The following is a 14,818-nucleotide window of genomic DNA, read 5'->3' as shown; positions in this document are numbered from 1 at the left end:
TTGGTTTAAATGTGGGTCCCTCATCTTATTGATACAAATATTTTACTGGGCCTGTAGTATAAAAACTAAACTGAGTGCAGATGAAGGGAATGTTCCTGTCTTGGACCCAAAAGCAGGAAGATAAACCAGAAGCCCTTTTGCATCCACTTAAAATTCCACTGTGGAGCTTGTGACTTCAGGTTTTTGGCTCACCTCTGACGTGAGAATTTTGCATTTTAAATATTTGCAAGGACTAATGACTGGGCTTTTGTTTTTTCTTCTGTCTTCATCTAAAACCAGGTGATTCCTCAGCTCATTGCTAGGATTGATACTCCTCGTCCTTTGGTGGGTCGACTTATATACCAGCTTCTCACAGATATTGGCAGGTACCACCCACAGGTGAGCTTCCCCCCTGCCAACCTGGCTCTGGCTCCAGATGGTAAACGAATGGCATTTATAAATGGCTGCTTCCTGGTGTCTGCTCTAGGCGTTGATCTATCCACTGACTGTAGCTTCAAAATCTACCACAACCGCCCGACACAACGCTGCCAACAAAATTTTGAAGAATATGTGTGAACACAGCAACACACTGGTCCAGCAAGCCATGATGGTAAGTGAACACTTGTCCAAGAACATGTGTGTGTCCCTCCCATGCACACAGCAATGCGTGGCACAGAAAGGTCTTAGAGTCCCACCACTCTAGACATGGAAGGTTCCCGCATTGGTTACATTGTTGTAATGAATATCTCCCTTCAATTTGCAATTCACTAGTCAACTGTAATTGTTTTTAAGTTTTGCTTTTGTAGAAACCCTCTTCCAATTGTACTTCTTAAACAGTTATAATTACGGTCTTGCTAGGACTGATCTGCTGAACTGGAGTTTTTTGCATGTACATGCATATGCATCTCTTGTGCATAGAAGGCACCAGAAATGAACACGACAGAGATCCTTCCCGGGGAACAAGCAGCGGAAGTCTCTTCCTTCCACCTGACTAGCGACTGCCACGTCATGCTTGCAGGATAATGTGGAGCCTGCAGTGGCTTCAGCTTCCCCCTAGCCTTCTGCACTGCCTCCTTTTTCTCCATTGAAAGGCTTCAATGGCCCTTCTCCCCACCACCTCTTCAAATCAACTTTTAAGAAAACATAAAGTAAAAGGCAGTCAGTGCAGTTCTCAAGGAAACGTGTGGATGCTGATAGAAGGCACGAGGCAGAAGAGAGGCAGTCTTTTAAACTGAGGGTGCATTCTGCACAAAAGAGGTTTTGGATTTGCGTACCCACCAGGAAATTGCTGGGGCCGGAGTGCCCTCCCTTTGTAGAACCCTGCGGGAAAACCCTGTTGAAGAGCCACTTGTGGCGCCCTCTAGCGGCCATTGTTCAGGATGTAATTTGACCTCTCATTCCATCACAAGTGGAAATTAGGATTACTCCTGTGAAGTAACACACATCGAAAGTGTGTGTCTGTGTATCTGTCCGTCTGTCCGTTCCTCCCCCAGGGAAAGATCCATATGCTGAGTTCTGGATTTCTGATTATTCAGATTCACAGATCTTCTCTGAAAAGTTGGGTTTGCAGTTCTCTAAAGGAATATTTTTCCCACCTCTGCTTCTCGATAGAATCATTGCAACACTGTTCCTGCGAGGTTATATTGCTTGCTCTCTGTATAGATTAATACCATGGCAAGCTGGAGCTGTGTGGAAGAGCACATGCCAGAGAGATTATGAACGTAGACTACTCTGAGGAGCTGTCATATGAGTCAGACCACTGGTCCATCTCACTCAGCATTGTCTGATGGCAGCTCTCTGTGGCCACAGGCAGGGAAGGGTCTTTCCAAGCACTGCTGCTGAAGTTCCTGCAAGCAAAGCAGGTGCCTCTCTCCCATTGGTTTCAGTAAGCTAATGGGGCTTTCAGTCTAAGTGTCTGGAGAGCTGTGGCCAGAGGAGAGCATTCTGGCCTAGATGGACCAGTTGCAGAAGAAAGAGGCTCATATCTTGCATCAAATCCCCAGGTGAGTGAAGAGCTGATCCGTGTGGCCATCCTTTGGCACGAGATGTGGCACGAAGGGCTGGAAGAGGCATCCCGTCTCTACTTTGGGGAGAGGAATGTGAAGGGGATGTTTGAAGTGCTGGAGCCTCTGCATGCCATGATGGAGCGTGGGCCACAGACTCTCAAGGAGACATCTTTCAATCAGGTATGAATGAGTGGAAATGGACCTTGTCTGCCGTGTTGTCAAGAGAGACAAATCCTCGGTGGTGCCTGTGGTATGCAAAATGAAAATCCGAGAGGTATCCTAAGATTAATAATAACCTTTGCATCTTGGCACAAAGATTACAGTTCACTGTGTTCCTCCAACTATGAATTTTGCCCATCTGGGACAACAATTTGCCAAGGATTCTGGGACACAAGCTAGGGTGTTCGAGCTATTCCTCTGGAGCACTGGGCAGGTCTGTTAAGTGTCCTGTGTGAAATAAAGAGTACATGTTGCACAGGGCCTTTTGAGGAGCTTGTTCACAGTTTCTGAACTTCTTGTTGAAGAACCTCAGGGTTCCATACAGCACAGTTTGGAAATCACTGCCGTATCCAATTTTTATCCCAAGATCAACGAGAGATCAATCAAGGTTTACGGGTCTTGCTACAGGTTCCCTTTCCTCTCACAGAGAATTGATTCCACCTCCTTGAATCTTTAAGCAAACCACAGTGAAGAGGCTGTTGTCCCAGAATTATTGACTGTATACATGGGCCCATAGGAATGGAGACACCCAGGATACCTTTCCCCCCTTGAGCCCAGAGCTGAAAAATCCACGTGTGTGTCTGACAGCTGACCCCCTTGCTGAAAGTGCTCTCTGATCAAGTTGAGAGTCCCCAGAGGGCACTGCGGGCAAATAAAATCAAAGCCCTCAGGTCTGGCAGGAAGACAACCCACACAATCCCAAACTTTCTGAATGCAGAGACTCTCAAAGCGTAGCTGATTAGGATGAAATCTCTCAAGAACTTTTAACAAACAGGAGTAATGCAGTGGTGGGAGAAAGCAGTGCAAACACCAGGGCCCTTTTCACACTACTTACTTGCTTCCGGAACATCGTGCAAAACTTGTGCGAGAAGACGCTATCTTCTGCAGTTTTTGCGCTACATTTCGCGATGTTCCAGAAGCAAGTAAGTAGTGTGAAAAGGGCTCTTATGAGGAATGCATTTCTGCCCCTGACAGAGGATCAGAAATAGGGAGTGGCCTGGGAAAGAGTAGAGGTGCCAGGCAAGAAATAAAGCGCTATTCTTAAGTAAAGATTTAGAGAAGGGAATCCAAAAATCATACAGTTTGGGGCAAAATGTCTAGCTTTCAGAAGGCAGAGAAAAGATTCCTTGGTCTTTCAGAGGCAGAGGATGGGGCATACTGGCAAGTCCCCCTTTTTGCTTCCAGATGCTAAGTACAGAATTATTAAAGGGGTATCTTTTTCTCCTCCTTAGGCTTATGGCCGAGATCTAATGGAGGCTCAGGAGTGGTGCAGGAAATACATGAAATCAGGAAACGTGAAGGACCTCACCCAGGCCTGGGACCTGTATTACCACGTATTCAGGCGTATATCTAAGCAGCTGCCTCAGGTGGGGGGAGAGGTGCAGTGTATCCCCCCCCCTGCACACCCAGTGATGTGGAAATCTGCCATTGCCAAGCAACTGTGGCAGCCTCCAAAACTTTGTATTAAAAGAGCTTTTCTTGCTGGCAGCTGACTTCCTTGGAGCTCCAGTATGTTTCCCCCAAGCTCCTGATGTGCCGAGATTTGGAACTGGCTGTCCCAGGAACATACGATCCCAACCAGCAAGTTATCCGCATTCAGTCCATCGCGCCATCGCTGCAGGTGATCACGTCCAAGCAGAGACCGAGGAAATTAACTTTAATGGGTAAGAAAATTCATGCATGAAAAGATGAGAGATTTCCCACATCATCTTTTGCTGGTATTCTGATGGCTGATAGCTTTGTGGAAGAATTAGAAAAATGTCGGTGGATCGGTCTGTAGTTGGCCACTACCTGAGCTCTCATGGGCGGCTTTGGGCCCGCGTGTGTTTTCGGTCTTACATACCTCAGAACTGGGGCTGTTGTGAGGATAAAGTGGGACAAAGAGAACCATGTACACTGCCCTGAGTTCCTTGTTGAAAGGGCAGGATGAAAAATGTACTAAATATCGGGGGGCCATGCAAAAAATTTCAAGAGTGGGCAGTTTGGAAGTCTCTCCTTCCATGACTCTGTAAGGCTTCAGGGACTTGAGCAGGCTAATCCCGCCCGCCCCCCATCTTCTTTTTCTCCTTTTAATTTAATTAAATCTCTCTTGCCCTCAGTGTTCTGTGCCTCCTGGGGTATGCTCAGCCCTCATTACAGCCGCTAGTTGAATCACCATATTAACTGCATCTTCCTCTTCCCACACAGGAAGCAATGGGCATGAATTTGTATTCCTTCTGAAGGGTCACGAGGATCTCCGCCAGGATGAAAGAGTGATGCAGCTTTTTGGCCTTGTAAATACTCTGCTTGCCAACGACCCAACATCCCTCCGTAAAAACCTCAGGTCTTTAAAGCAAATCCCGTCTCTTGTGTTACGGAATGAGTGTCTTGTCAGTAAGGATGGGGCAGACACCTCTCTGGTTTTCAGCAAAATGTATAAACTCAAAGCCCTGCTAGTGTTGCTTTGGAGTTACCTGGACATAGTTGCTGTGCGCACCAGGTGAACAAGAATGTGAGCTTCAGTGGCCTTGTTAACTGGCTTTCTGTGTGACTGAGGCGGTGGATTTATGAATTGGTAAGGCTAGTTTCCAGGATCCAATCATTTGAAGTTAAATGTCCTTATCCTGGTTGTTCTAGCATACAGCGATACGCCGTCATTCCGCTGTCTACAAACTCTGGCCTTATAGGCTGGGTGCCCCACTGTGACACTCTGCACGCGCTCATCCGAGACTACAGGGAGAAGAAGAAGATCCTGCTCAACATTGAACACCGTATCATGCTCAGGGTAAGGCCACAGCAGCGGATACAAAAGTCTTCCCAGAGAAGGGGGAAAGTTTGGGGCTGTTTTACTGCTTTGGGCTTGGCCTGTGGAGCTGCTTCTTCTTCCAATCAGAATTGTGCCTCTTTAAGAAACACAGTCGATGCTGAGACTGAATTATTCAGGAGGGATTTCTTACCAGATTTTAGGGCTGTATCATAAGGGATAACTCAAAGAAACAATTTGGTAAGGGACAGGGACTATAGACTAGGCTATTGGATACTGTCTGCTGATGTAGATACCCTCCTACTGAATAGTTTGACATTGCTAAAGATGTCGTGTTCATTACTTACACTTTACTTCAGGAAGAATTTATCTATATGTTTGGCTTTATGCTAGTTTTCAAATTGGCAGCTACCGTACCCTATTGTATCTGTTTTTACTGAATGTTACAACTGTTGATCATATTGTATTTTTGCTCTGGGAATGTCCTAGCTATTAATTACGTTGTATTCACTTGCAGTATGTAATCTGCCTTGGATCTCAGTGAGAAAAGTGGACTATAAATACAACAACAAATAATAAGAATGTCTCTTATTTTGTAGATGGCTCCAGATTACGACCACCTCACGCTGATGCAGAAGGTAGAAGTGTTTGAACATGCCGTGAACAATACAGCCGGAGATGATCTAGCTAAACTTTTGTGGCTGAAGAGCCCCAGCTCTGAGGTACAAACTTCTCAGGCTTTTACAGATATTAAAACATGCTTCGTGTGAAAACTTGGCGTTCACCCAATGCATGTGTAAGCAAACAAGGTGGTATGCACCTTCCCTAGAAGTAGATCCGAGTCTCAAATATAAAGGATTTGAATTTTAAAATACTAACAAGCAAGGTGCTGTGAACTTGCAACCAGCAGAAAGAGAGAACTCTGTAGTTTGTTCTCCGTCTGTGTGAATATAAATGCTGATTTCGTGCAGAGAAAGAGCAGACTACAGAGTTCCTTTGTCTTTGCTAGCTGCAAACTATTGTCCCATTATAGACTCTTTCAGTGACTGGCTGAGCTGTTTTTTATGCCGTGGAATGTTCACAAGCATTCTGTTTGCCAAGAGAGGGGAAAGGCAGTCGTGGGATGTCAACTGCACAGGTGCTAGGAGGAAAACAGAATGTCGATGTGCAGGAGACTCACAAATGTTTACTTCTGGTAGTCATGGGACAAAGAATGTGTGTGGAAGGGAGGGAGAGTTGTCATTGAATTTCACATTGCTTTAAAAATCTACAGCCCAATATATAGCTTCCTTTCCAAAGCATAAATTTGACTGCTGTGTTTATTTCTTAATAGGGATTTTCCCCCCTGAAATAATTTCTCTAGTGGACATAGCTCGCTTGAATCTGCGAATTGCTCATAATCTGTTTGTTTTTAGGTGTGGTTTGACAGGAGAACAAATTACACGCGCTCGCTAGCCGTGATGTCCATGGTTGGTTACATCTTGGGCCTCGGTGACAGGCAAGTGGCACAAGACTCATTTTCCCTGAAAAGCACCTGAACGTGAGAAACAATCTTAGATCAGGGGGCCATAAAAGCTGGTCCCAACGCGGCAGTCATCACACATCAGCCATCCGCAAATTAACCCATGTAAATAAAACCACTGCAGGCGTGGCTGTTCTCCGCTACATTTGTTTGCATACCGGAAAGCCATTTGTTTTGGTTGATTTGAGTGTTTTGCTGGGTGTGCTCGTAGTTTCCTTCCTCTCTTCCTTCCTTCTTTCCTTTTTTTCTCTGCACGCATTTTGCATACTTTTATTATTCTAGTGGTAAGATGCATTGAAAGCCAGATTAGCTAGGGATTGTGGGAAATAATTTAAAAGGACCGGACACATTTATTAACTCATCTAAGGAGGGTGGGGTGAAATCTGTAAGTTAACTACACTCCAGTTACTGTTCCATTCCTTCCACAGGCACCCCTCCAACCTCATGCTTGACAGACTGAGTGGCAAGATTCTGCACATTGACTTTGGCGACTGCTTCGAGGTAACTTTGTGCCTGGACTCCTTTTTAGTTAATCAGTAAAGAGAGAGGAAAGCCTTCCTTCCTAGCTCAGAACCCTCTTCTCAGCAAGGGACTTTCTGCACAGTCACCACTGTAATTGGCTCTCCTCTCTCCTGTCCTTTTTTAGGTTGCGATGACCAGGGAGAAGTTCCCTGAGAAGATCCCTTTTAGGCTGACGAGGATGCTGACCAATGCCATGGAGGTAAATGAGAACCAGCAATCGCAGTCCTTAAGCGGAAAGGGGAAGGGTGAGGAGCAAGCCTGTGGCTGCCACTAGAAGGAATACCCTACTGCTTTTCTCCTTGTCACGTGTTATTATGTGGGTTTTCAGTCTGTGCTCCAACACTTGTGGGTTCCCCACAAAAAGGTCAGTAATGGTCAGTAGGTTTCCCTGGAAGATGCCTTGCCCACCGTCGCTGATGTTCCCCCACAGCGTGCTGCCTCAAGAGTGTGTTGGGGATGGTCTGGGGTGGGATGCTCAGTTCTCCCAACGCAGCAAGCGTCCTGGCCATGCAAGCTGGCTGTGCATCCTAGAACGTAGCCCAGAATCCTCTGCAGCAGGTATTCTCTCTAAGGAATGGTTCTCAGGCAGCTTCCCTCTGCTTTCTTTAACTGACTCGCATTTCCCTATAGACATATGGACGAGCTGCTGACAGTTGACTGAGGAAGACCCTTCTTGCCCCTGTGCCCTTCCCTCCCTGCATTCTCTGTCCCTTTTGCTCCTTCATGTGTCCTCCTAAAACAAAACGAATTCTTTGAAAACCCAATTCCGCGTTTCTTTGGAAACCCAAATGACTTCTGTGTCTCATATTGAATCAGACTTCGCTTGGTTTCCTTAGCATATAGAGTGCAGTGCTTGCACAGTCTCCCTCATCGACAGAGCCTTGCACGGTAGTAGTGAGGGCCTCCCTTTGTGGGGGATACTCAAGCATAGTGACGGGCAGGGATCATTTCGTAGAAAAAGAGCTGCAAGAACTCATTAGTATAACTCATTCGCATATGCCACGCCCCTTGACACCACTGGAAGTGTGTCATTAGCATAACATTTGCATATGCCACACCCCCTGACATCACCTATCCTGGCTGTTTTGGACCCAATCTTGGCCATTCAGGGCCGAAATTGGGCCCAAAATGGCAAAAAGGGGCTGAAAATGGCTGAGAAGGGGCCCAAAATGATCAGAATTGGGCTGCTGCTGAGCGGGAGAGTGATCCGCTACCCGTCGGAGGCCCGATCCTGGTCATTTGGGGACCAACCCTGGATGTTTTGGGCCTGATCCTGGCTATTTTGGGCCCAACCCAGGCTGAAAGGGGCCCCAAATGGCCGAAAATCAGGTGGGTGGGGCCACCTGATGTGACCTCTTTGGAGAACTACTGGAACTGCGTTCGTGCACATTCCCCCTCAAAATGAGCCCTGGTTACGGGAATGGGGATTTCAGCTTCCCTCCCCCCAATTTTTTGACAGGTGACTGGCTTAGACGGCAATTACAGAATCACCTGCCACACCGTGATGGAAGTCCTGCGGGAGCACAAAGACAGCGTCATGGCAGTGTTGGAAGCTTTTGTGTACGACCCCTTGTTGAACTGGAGGCTGATGGACAGTAAGTTGGCCCCAAAGGGAAAGCAGCAGCTACAGAGGGCTAAGTTAAGGATCACATTGTCCTGGACTGCTTGGCCATTGTGTAACGCCCTGTGACCTGAAATATAAGCTAGCTTGAATTCCGTGGAGCTAAGAAGACGAGTAAAAGGGCTGAATGGGTTTGTGGATTAGGATGTTCAGATAAAAAGCCAGCTTGAAGTTACTCTGGATACTTATTTCTGTTTGTCTACTCAACATCCACTCTTACGTGAAAATAGCATAGGTGCTCCATTAAAATATTAGTGAAGATAAATAAAATAGCATAGTTGTAGCTGTCAGTTTATTCCAGCTATTTGCCAATAATTAAGCATCAATGTCATCTGCAATTGACATGGGAACATCCACTCCCGTATCATTTTCCCCTTCCAGCGCTGTTCCATATAAGCACCTCCCCAATATTTGCTTTTTAAACTCCCTTCAAGTTTAAAAAATATTTGGCATGGTTGAATTGCGAAAGCCACCTTTGGGGTGATGCTCATTTCCCCTTGCCTGCCTCTTTTATCAGTGGTCTGTGAGCAACACCTCCAGACTCTTTGTTCAGCTCAGCAGCCTTTGTAGAGCAGTTTGCCAGCCTGGAGATTCTCGGGGGGGGGGGGGTGACTGCTGAGAGGAGAAGCACTTTAAAAAATCCAGGTGTGCATCCGCCCCTTTAGACTGAAGCCAAGATAGAATCTTATCCAATAGAAAAGAGACATAATTTCCCTTTGGATACATGCATGCCCAAGATTAAATTGAGTCTTTTAACTAAAAAACACACACACACATTACCATCTTAGGAAGCACAGACATTCTTCCCAAAGCATAGTTGCCTATGCAGAAAGATATTCAACCCTTGTGCAGCATTCAGGAGAATAAAGATTCACAGCAGGAGCCTGAAATGTATTCCTTCAAAACGACTATGACTTTACCATTTCAGCAAATACGAAAGGCAACAAGCGATCACGCACGCGGACAGACTCCTATTCTGCTGGCCAGTCAGTAGGTGAGTGTGGGCCAATTGCTGCCTTTAGCAGTTCCTTTTATGGTATCCTTTCTTGGAATCAAGCAAAGGGTTATTTTTTCCCCTGCTTCAGAAACAAACAGGGTATAAGGTGACAGGAAGGAAGTTATTGGAATCAAATGTAATGGCATTTTTGTTTCCAGAACTGGGCATTGAATATCCCATGGCCTTAACATTGCACAAATGTACTCAAGAGTAGGGGGATGAGAGTGTACACTGAGGGCTGCTTGTTGACAGTCTGCCTCTGTGGTGCCTTTCAGTGCCACTTTAAAAACCCTTCCGTGGGCTTAAGTGCCACTGACTAAATCTAAGTCGGATTCAGAGTAAACCTGCTTCAGATTGTACCGGAAGTGGCATTTCTGCCCAAAGCGGGCCCAGGGCCATGCTGGTTGTAACCCCATTACTTGTTGGGGTTGGCACCACGTTTACTTGGCACCATGTTTGTCTTTGACCTGACCTTTCTCTTCCCTAATTAGAAATGCTGGACAGCGTGGACCTGGGTGAAACAGCCCATAAGAAAGCTGGGACCACTGTGCCTGAATCCATCCATTCCTTCAGTAGGTTTTGGAGCGTCTCCAACTTACACTGTAGAGAAGTGACTGGGGTGGGGGGGGTGGGGGGGCAGTGTATTGCTGTATTGTTGGTATCAAGTAAGCTAGATGAGGAAGAAAAATACATTCTGTTTGCCTAACCAAGGAAACGTGAGCAGAACCCTGCTGGGTCAGAGGACGGTTCCATCCAGTCCAGCATCCTGGGTTGCATCCTACCACTGATTTCCACTGTGGGAAGAAAGAAGAGGGGCCCCTTTTAACCACTGGGATGGCTATATCAGGGACAGGGGGGTGGCAGGGAGGACGGCAGTTGGATGAGATCGAGTGGAAAGGCTGGCAGGCTCCAGTCCCCTTTTTCCAACCATGGCCACCCGACAAGTAAGCAACAGATCCAAAGTGTTCGCCTTTTCTCAGAGCGAAGGAGCCCCAACCCCTGAGAGCTCTTTTCAGTTTATGATATCCTCTTTTGAGATGAGATGACCCGAAAATGCATAATTGCCTTGATTCACCTCCCCCCCCCCCATGTTGTCAGAACTGGACTGTATGACATCCAAGCACAGCGGTCTAGGGGAGGGTCACCACCCAAATGCAAATCCCCATCAGCTTCCAAGTCCAACTTTTGTCCCTGTTTCTGATTTCTAGTAGGGGATGGCCTCGTGAAGCCAGAGGCTTTGAATAAAAAGGCCATTCAGATTATCAACCGGGTCCGTGATAAGCTCACAGGTAAGTGCGTGCCTGTCACAAAACGCCCCCCCCCCCCAAAAAAAAGAGCGTCCTTGCATAAGCTAGATGTCGTCTTCCTTTTTCACCCACTCATCTATGTTCATTATCGTCCACGCCCTTACCGCTAAGGCTTAGCCAAATCTTCAGCTGTGTGCCGCTTTTCTTTTGGTTGCCAGACCTTTCCCAAGCAAACTGCAAGCATCTAGACAGACGCTCTTCCATTCAGGCTGAAATAGGTTCACCGGCCACATAGTATAGAATCTTAAGGCCTTCTGACATGATGTATTTAGGTATGCTATTTTTTTTAATGAAATGGAAAAATGGCAAACAGGTGTTTGGAGCCACACTTGCCAAAGCTGTGTTTATCATGGGAACGTAATGGTGAAGTGAACGAGCTGTGATCCAAGAGGCTGTGAGTTCTCATCTTCACCACAGTCTCCCTAGGTGACCTTAGGTGTACACATGCATGCATACTCTCTCTCTCTCTCACTCATCAGCAATATGCAGAAATGGTCTTCTTTAGTGGTAGTAGCATTCAAGTGTACCATCAAAGAGCTGGAGTTAGCTGCTTGATAGCAAAGCAGAGTTCGTTGCTCTGTAAATTGCAAAATGGCTCTTGTAGAGGACCAAAGGAACCACTTGCAACTTTTGGTCTTCATTTGTAAACCCAACTGTGTGTTTATCTAGACAGATTTCTGTGACAGAAATTCCTCATGAGTAGCCAAGTCAGTCTGTTGCAGTAAGACAAAAATTGAGGCCATGGAATTCTCCCCCACTCACTGGTGTTAAATTAGCATAACAAAGCCAGGAAGATTGTGCAATCCCCAATTAGTCTCCTTGCAAATGGCTGCCCTTTTCTTGTAGACATTTTAGCTTTGCATAGAAAAATTACAGATTATATCTCTTTTCCCTCTGCTTTTGTGTGTGTGCACCTAGTGAAGATAATAGTTCATGCCTCTGACAAAGGGCGCTCTAATTTATAAAAAGCTTCTGCCCGAGAAAACCAATTAGTCACAGCATGCTTTTTTTGTGTTTGTTGCTAAGAGGGTATCTCATTCCAGGCTGCCGTGAGCTCTTCCTGCAGAAGGAACGAACTACCTCAAAAGAAGAGAAAAACCTGCTCTTTAAAAGCAAATCTTTAATACAGATCCTCTGTGCTTTCTCAGTTGTGGCTTGGACCCATGCTTCTCTGGACCTTTTTCATTGGGTTCTGTTTGGCGACAGGGCATTCTTCTCCCTTGCAATTTTAGGCCTGCAGGCACCTCAGCCTCTGTTCTCTCTTTCCTTGCAAAGGGCGAGACTTCTCCCACGACGAAACACTGGACGTCCCCACGCAAGTCGAGCTGCTCATTAAGCAGGCCACCTCCCACGAGAATCTCTGCCAGTGCTACATTGGATGGTGAGTCTTTACCTAGCCTTGGAACCAGTTGTTCTTCACGCCTCCTTGTGAAAGTTCATTTGTTTGCTCCGGTGGCCATTGCCCCGTTCTGTGAGAAATGAGGGCTTCCAAGGACTTGCTTTGTTTTCAGAAAGACTGTATCGAAACCCTGCCAGCCTCTCCTTTAAGGACCCTTATTTATGAACTGTTCTCAATAGAGCTGCCTTGTTAATTGATTGAAGAAGCACTTTGTAACCTGTAGAAGGCAAGACCCCTGATTATTCTAAGCAAGAGTCCTCGTTTTATGGGGTAGAGGGAGATTATTAAATATAACTTACTTATTTTTCCACCTTTTCACATGTGTATGCATTGGTTGAGATCCAGAAAACTCCTCTAGACCTTTGGGCATTTTGGAAAAGAAATGCCTTACCTCAAACTGTTTTAGAAATTCATTTTGTCTTCAGAGGTTTTGGGGGAGGGGACTCATGCTTAAGAAACGCAAGCCCAAAAACAGAATAAGTTGGGCAGACCTTTGGATCCTGACCAAATCACAGTGTTATTTACACACCTGTTTTCTTTCCTTCTATAGGTGCCCTTTTTGGTAGAGAGAGATTTGTGCTGAAGCAGCCGTGACTTTTACTGCCAGAGATTTTGTCTCTCCAAGCGTTTTCTTCCATAAATCAAAGGAGGAGGGGAAATGCACTGGGTGGGGTAATCTTGCCTTTGTCAAATATGTTGAAATGTAAATGAAAATACAGTATCCTAAAAGCTGGCTTGAGTCAGTTTCCAGCTGCTGCTGTTGGTCAAGGAGCAGGCCAGAACAAAACACAGAACTTGAAATGGAGAGTCCATATTAGCTTAGAATGAAGAAAAAAAAAGTGACCCAGCTCTGGTCCTTGGGGGAATTGCTGGCTCGGCCAAAGTGGTGAACAGTTGTGTTTTCTAAGGACTATCACAAATGCAGAACTCTATTGCATGGTCAGGCCATCGCAAATTCACTCCAGTGACCAAAGAGATGTTTCTGATGCTTGGGGAAGGGATGGAGAACCCAGGAACAAGCAAATCTGTTGCTCTTTGGTCAGCTTACCTCGTCTGTCTTCAAACTAGACTGGAACAAGCTGGGGTGATAACCTCATAATAGCATGTGTTCTGACTTAGTTTGCATGGAAGGATGAAGAAATTATAAAAGACCCAGCAGGAGCAAATTTTCCTGTTACGTATGGGGTATCGCAAGCTATCAATGATACGGGAGTTTTCCACACTGGCAGACAGAGGTGGGGGAGGGAAATAGTGGCAAAGTTGATCACTCAACAAGCTATGGGTTTGAGAGAAGAACTACTCATATCTGAGGGAAATGGCATTAAAACACTAGGGCGAGTGCCTGACGTTGTCCTGAATTTATTAATGAAACTATTATTAAACAAAATGCACAGCACATAGACACGTTTAGATGCCATGTTGTAGTGAATATTTTTGTGCCAATAAAGTACACCAGACTGTGTTAAGACTCCAGCAGGATTCTGAATGCCTTTTCATCTGTGCCTGCGGGGTGGGGAGGGGGAGGACAAATGTCTCCCCAGGCCAAGTCATACATGCTGTAATGAAATGGTGCATACAGCCCCGCCCCCATGGAAATCGCACGCCACATAAAAACCTGCCCTGTTGGATGACAGCTTGAAACCTTGCTTGTCACTCAAGCGTGCGCTCTCCAAAATTCCTCACACGCAACCTGCAGACCAACTGCAGGAATAAACCTTCAGAAACTCAGCAAAAACGTGCCATCTTGAGAGACGTCGACTGTAACATCAGTCACTCTAAATACAATTAAGGGTATGTTTCCGATCCCTTCCGTACCAATTCTGATGCCAAATCAAAAAGAGTCCAGTAGCACCTTTAAGACTAACCAATTTTATTGTAGCATAAGCTTTCGAGAATCACAGGTCTCTTCGTCAGATGCATGATCCGAACTGGTCAAATACAGAAGAGGAGGGGAGAGAGGGGAGAGGGTATTTGACCAGTTCGGATCATGCATCTGACGAAGAGAACTTGATTCTCGAAAGCTTATGCTACAATAAAATTGGTTAGTCTTAAAGGTGCTACTGGACTCTTTTTGATTTTGCTACTACAGACTAACACGGCTAACTCCTCTGAATTCTGATGCCAGCTGCTGTCTGACCAGCAACATCATCCATCTCCTACTGCCCACGGGAATGGATCCGTTTTAGAGGGCATTTGGACAAGGTAAGTTCCTGGTTGATTTTTACCCGTTTTCTGGATTTTGCCTAGTTATTTTCAAAATGTTCTCTCCAAAATGGCTTAACAAGGGAACAGAATAGTAAGGACAGTGGCTGTAAAAAACGAAATTCACCTGCCAATGCTTATACAGTGTTATGTACTGGAATGGCACGTCTACAACGGCTGCCTGCCTGAGACAGATGGGGGAAGAGCGGGGTCTTAATGGAGACTGCTTTGCTATCAGCCTTTTCTCCCTGATATAAATCGGTGATGTTTTCCCGTCTGGAGTATTGTGCTTGCTTCCTGG

General features: G+C 46.0%; 1 protein-coding gene across 3 annotated transcripts in view; it reads left to right on the top strand.

Annotated features, from left to right (window-relative positions):
• The window catches only part of MTOR (mechanistic target of rapamycin kinase), a 99,893-nt gene extending 86,105 nt beyond the window's left edge, over window positions 1-13,788 (top strand). For all 3 annotated transcript variants that reach the window (XM_055001100.1, XM_055001101.1, XM_055001099.1), the window contains 17 exons: window positions 280-378; window positions 467-589; window positions 1,983-2,165; window positions 3,437-3,571; window positions 3,694-3,868; window positions 4,392-4,527; window positions 4,821-4,968; window positions 5,547-5,669; window positions 6,363-6,445; window positions 6,898-6,970; window positions 7,116-7,190; window positions 8,451-8,586; window positions 9,541-9,606; window positions 10,101-10,181; window positions 10,818-10,898; window positions 12,192-12,297; window positions 12,866-13,788. In XM_055001100.1, coding sequence (XP_054857075.1) covers window positions 280-378; window positions 467-589; window positions 1,983-2,165; window positions 3,437-3,571; window positions 3,694-3,868; window positions 4,392-4,527; window positions 4,821-4,968; window positions 5,547-5,669; window positions 6,363-6,445; window positions 6,898-6,970; window positions 7,116-7,190; window positions 8,451-8,586; window positions 9,541-9,606; window positions 10,101-10,181; window positions 10,818-10,898; window positions 12,192-12,297; window positions 12,866-12,881 — 1,839 coding nt within the window. In that variant the 3' untranslated portion in view covers window positions 12,882-13,788. The remainder of the gene's footprint in view (window positions 1-279; window positions 379-466; window positions 590-1,982; window positions 2,166-3,436; window positions 3,572-3,693; window positions 3,869-4,391; window positions 4,528-4,820; window positions 4,969-5,546; window positions 5,670-6,362; window positions 6,446-6,897; window positions 6,971-7,115; window positions 7,191-8,450; window positions 8,587-9,540; window positions 9,607-10,100; window positions 10,182-10,817; window positions 10,899-12,191; window positions 12,298-12,865) is intronic.
• Window positions 13,789-14,818: the final 1,030 nt, after the last annotated feature.

Source organism: Eublepharis macularius, chromosome 17 (assembly GCF_028583425.1).
Source record: "Eublepharis macularius isolate TG4126 chromosome 17, MPM_Emac_v1.0, whole genome shotgun sequence".
NCBI classification, from domain to species: Eukaryota; Metazoa; Chordata; class Lepidosauria; order Squamata; family Eublepharidae; genus Eublepharis; species Eublepharis macularius.
Note: the sequence above shows the minus strand (reverse complement) of the source record. Positions and strands in the feature narration are given on the sequence as shown.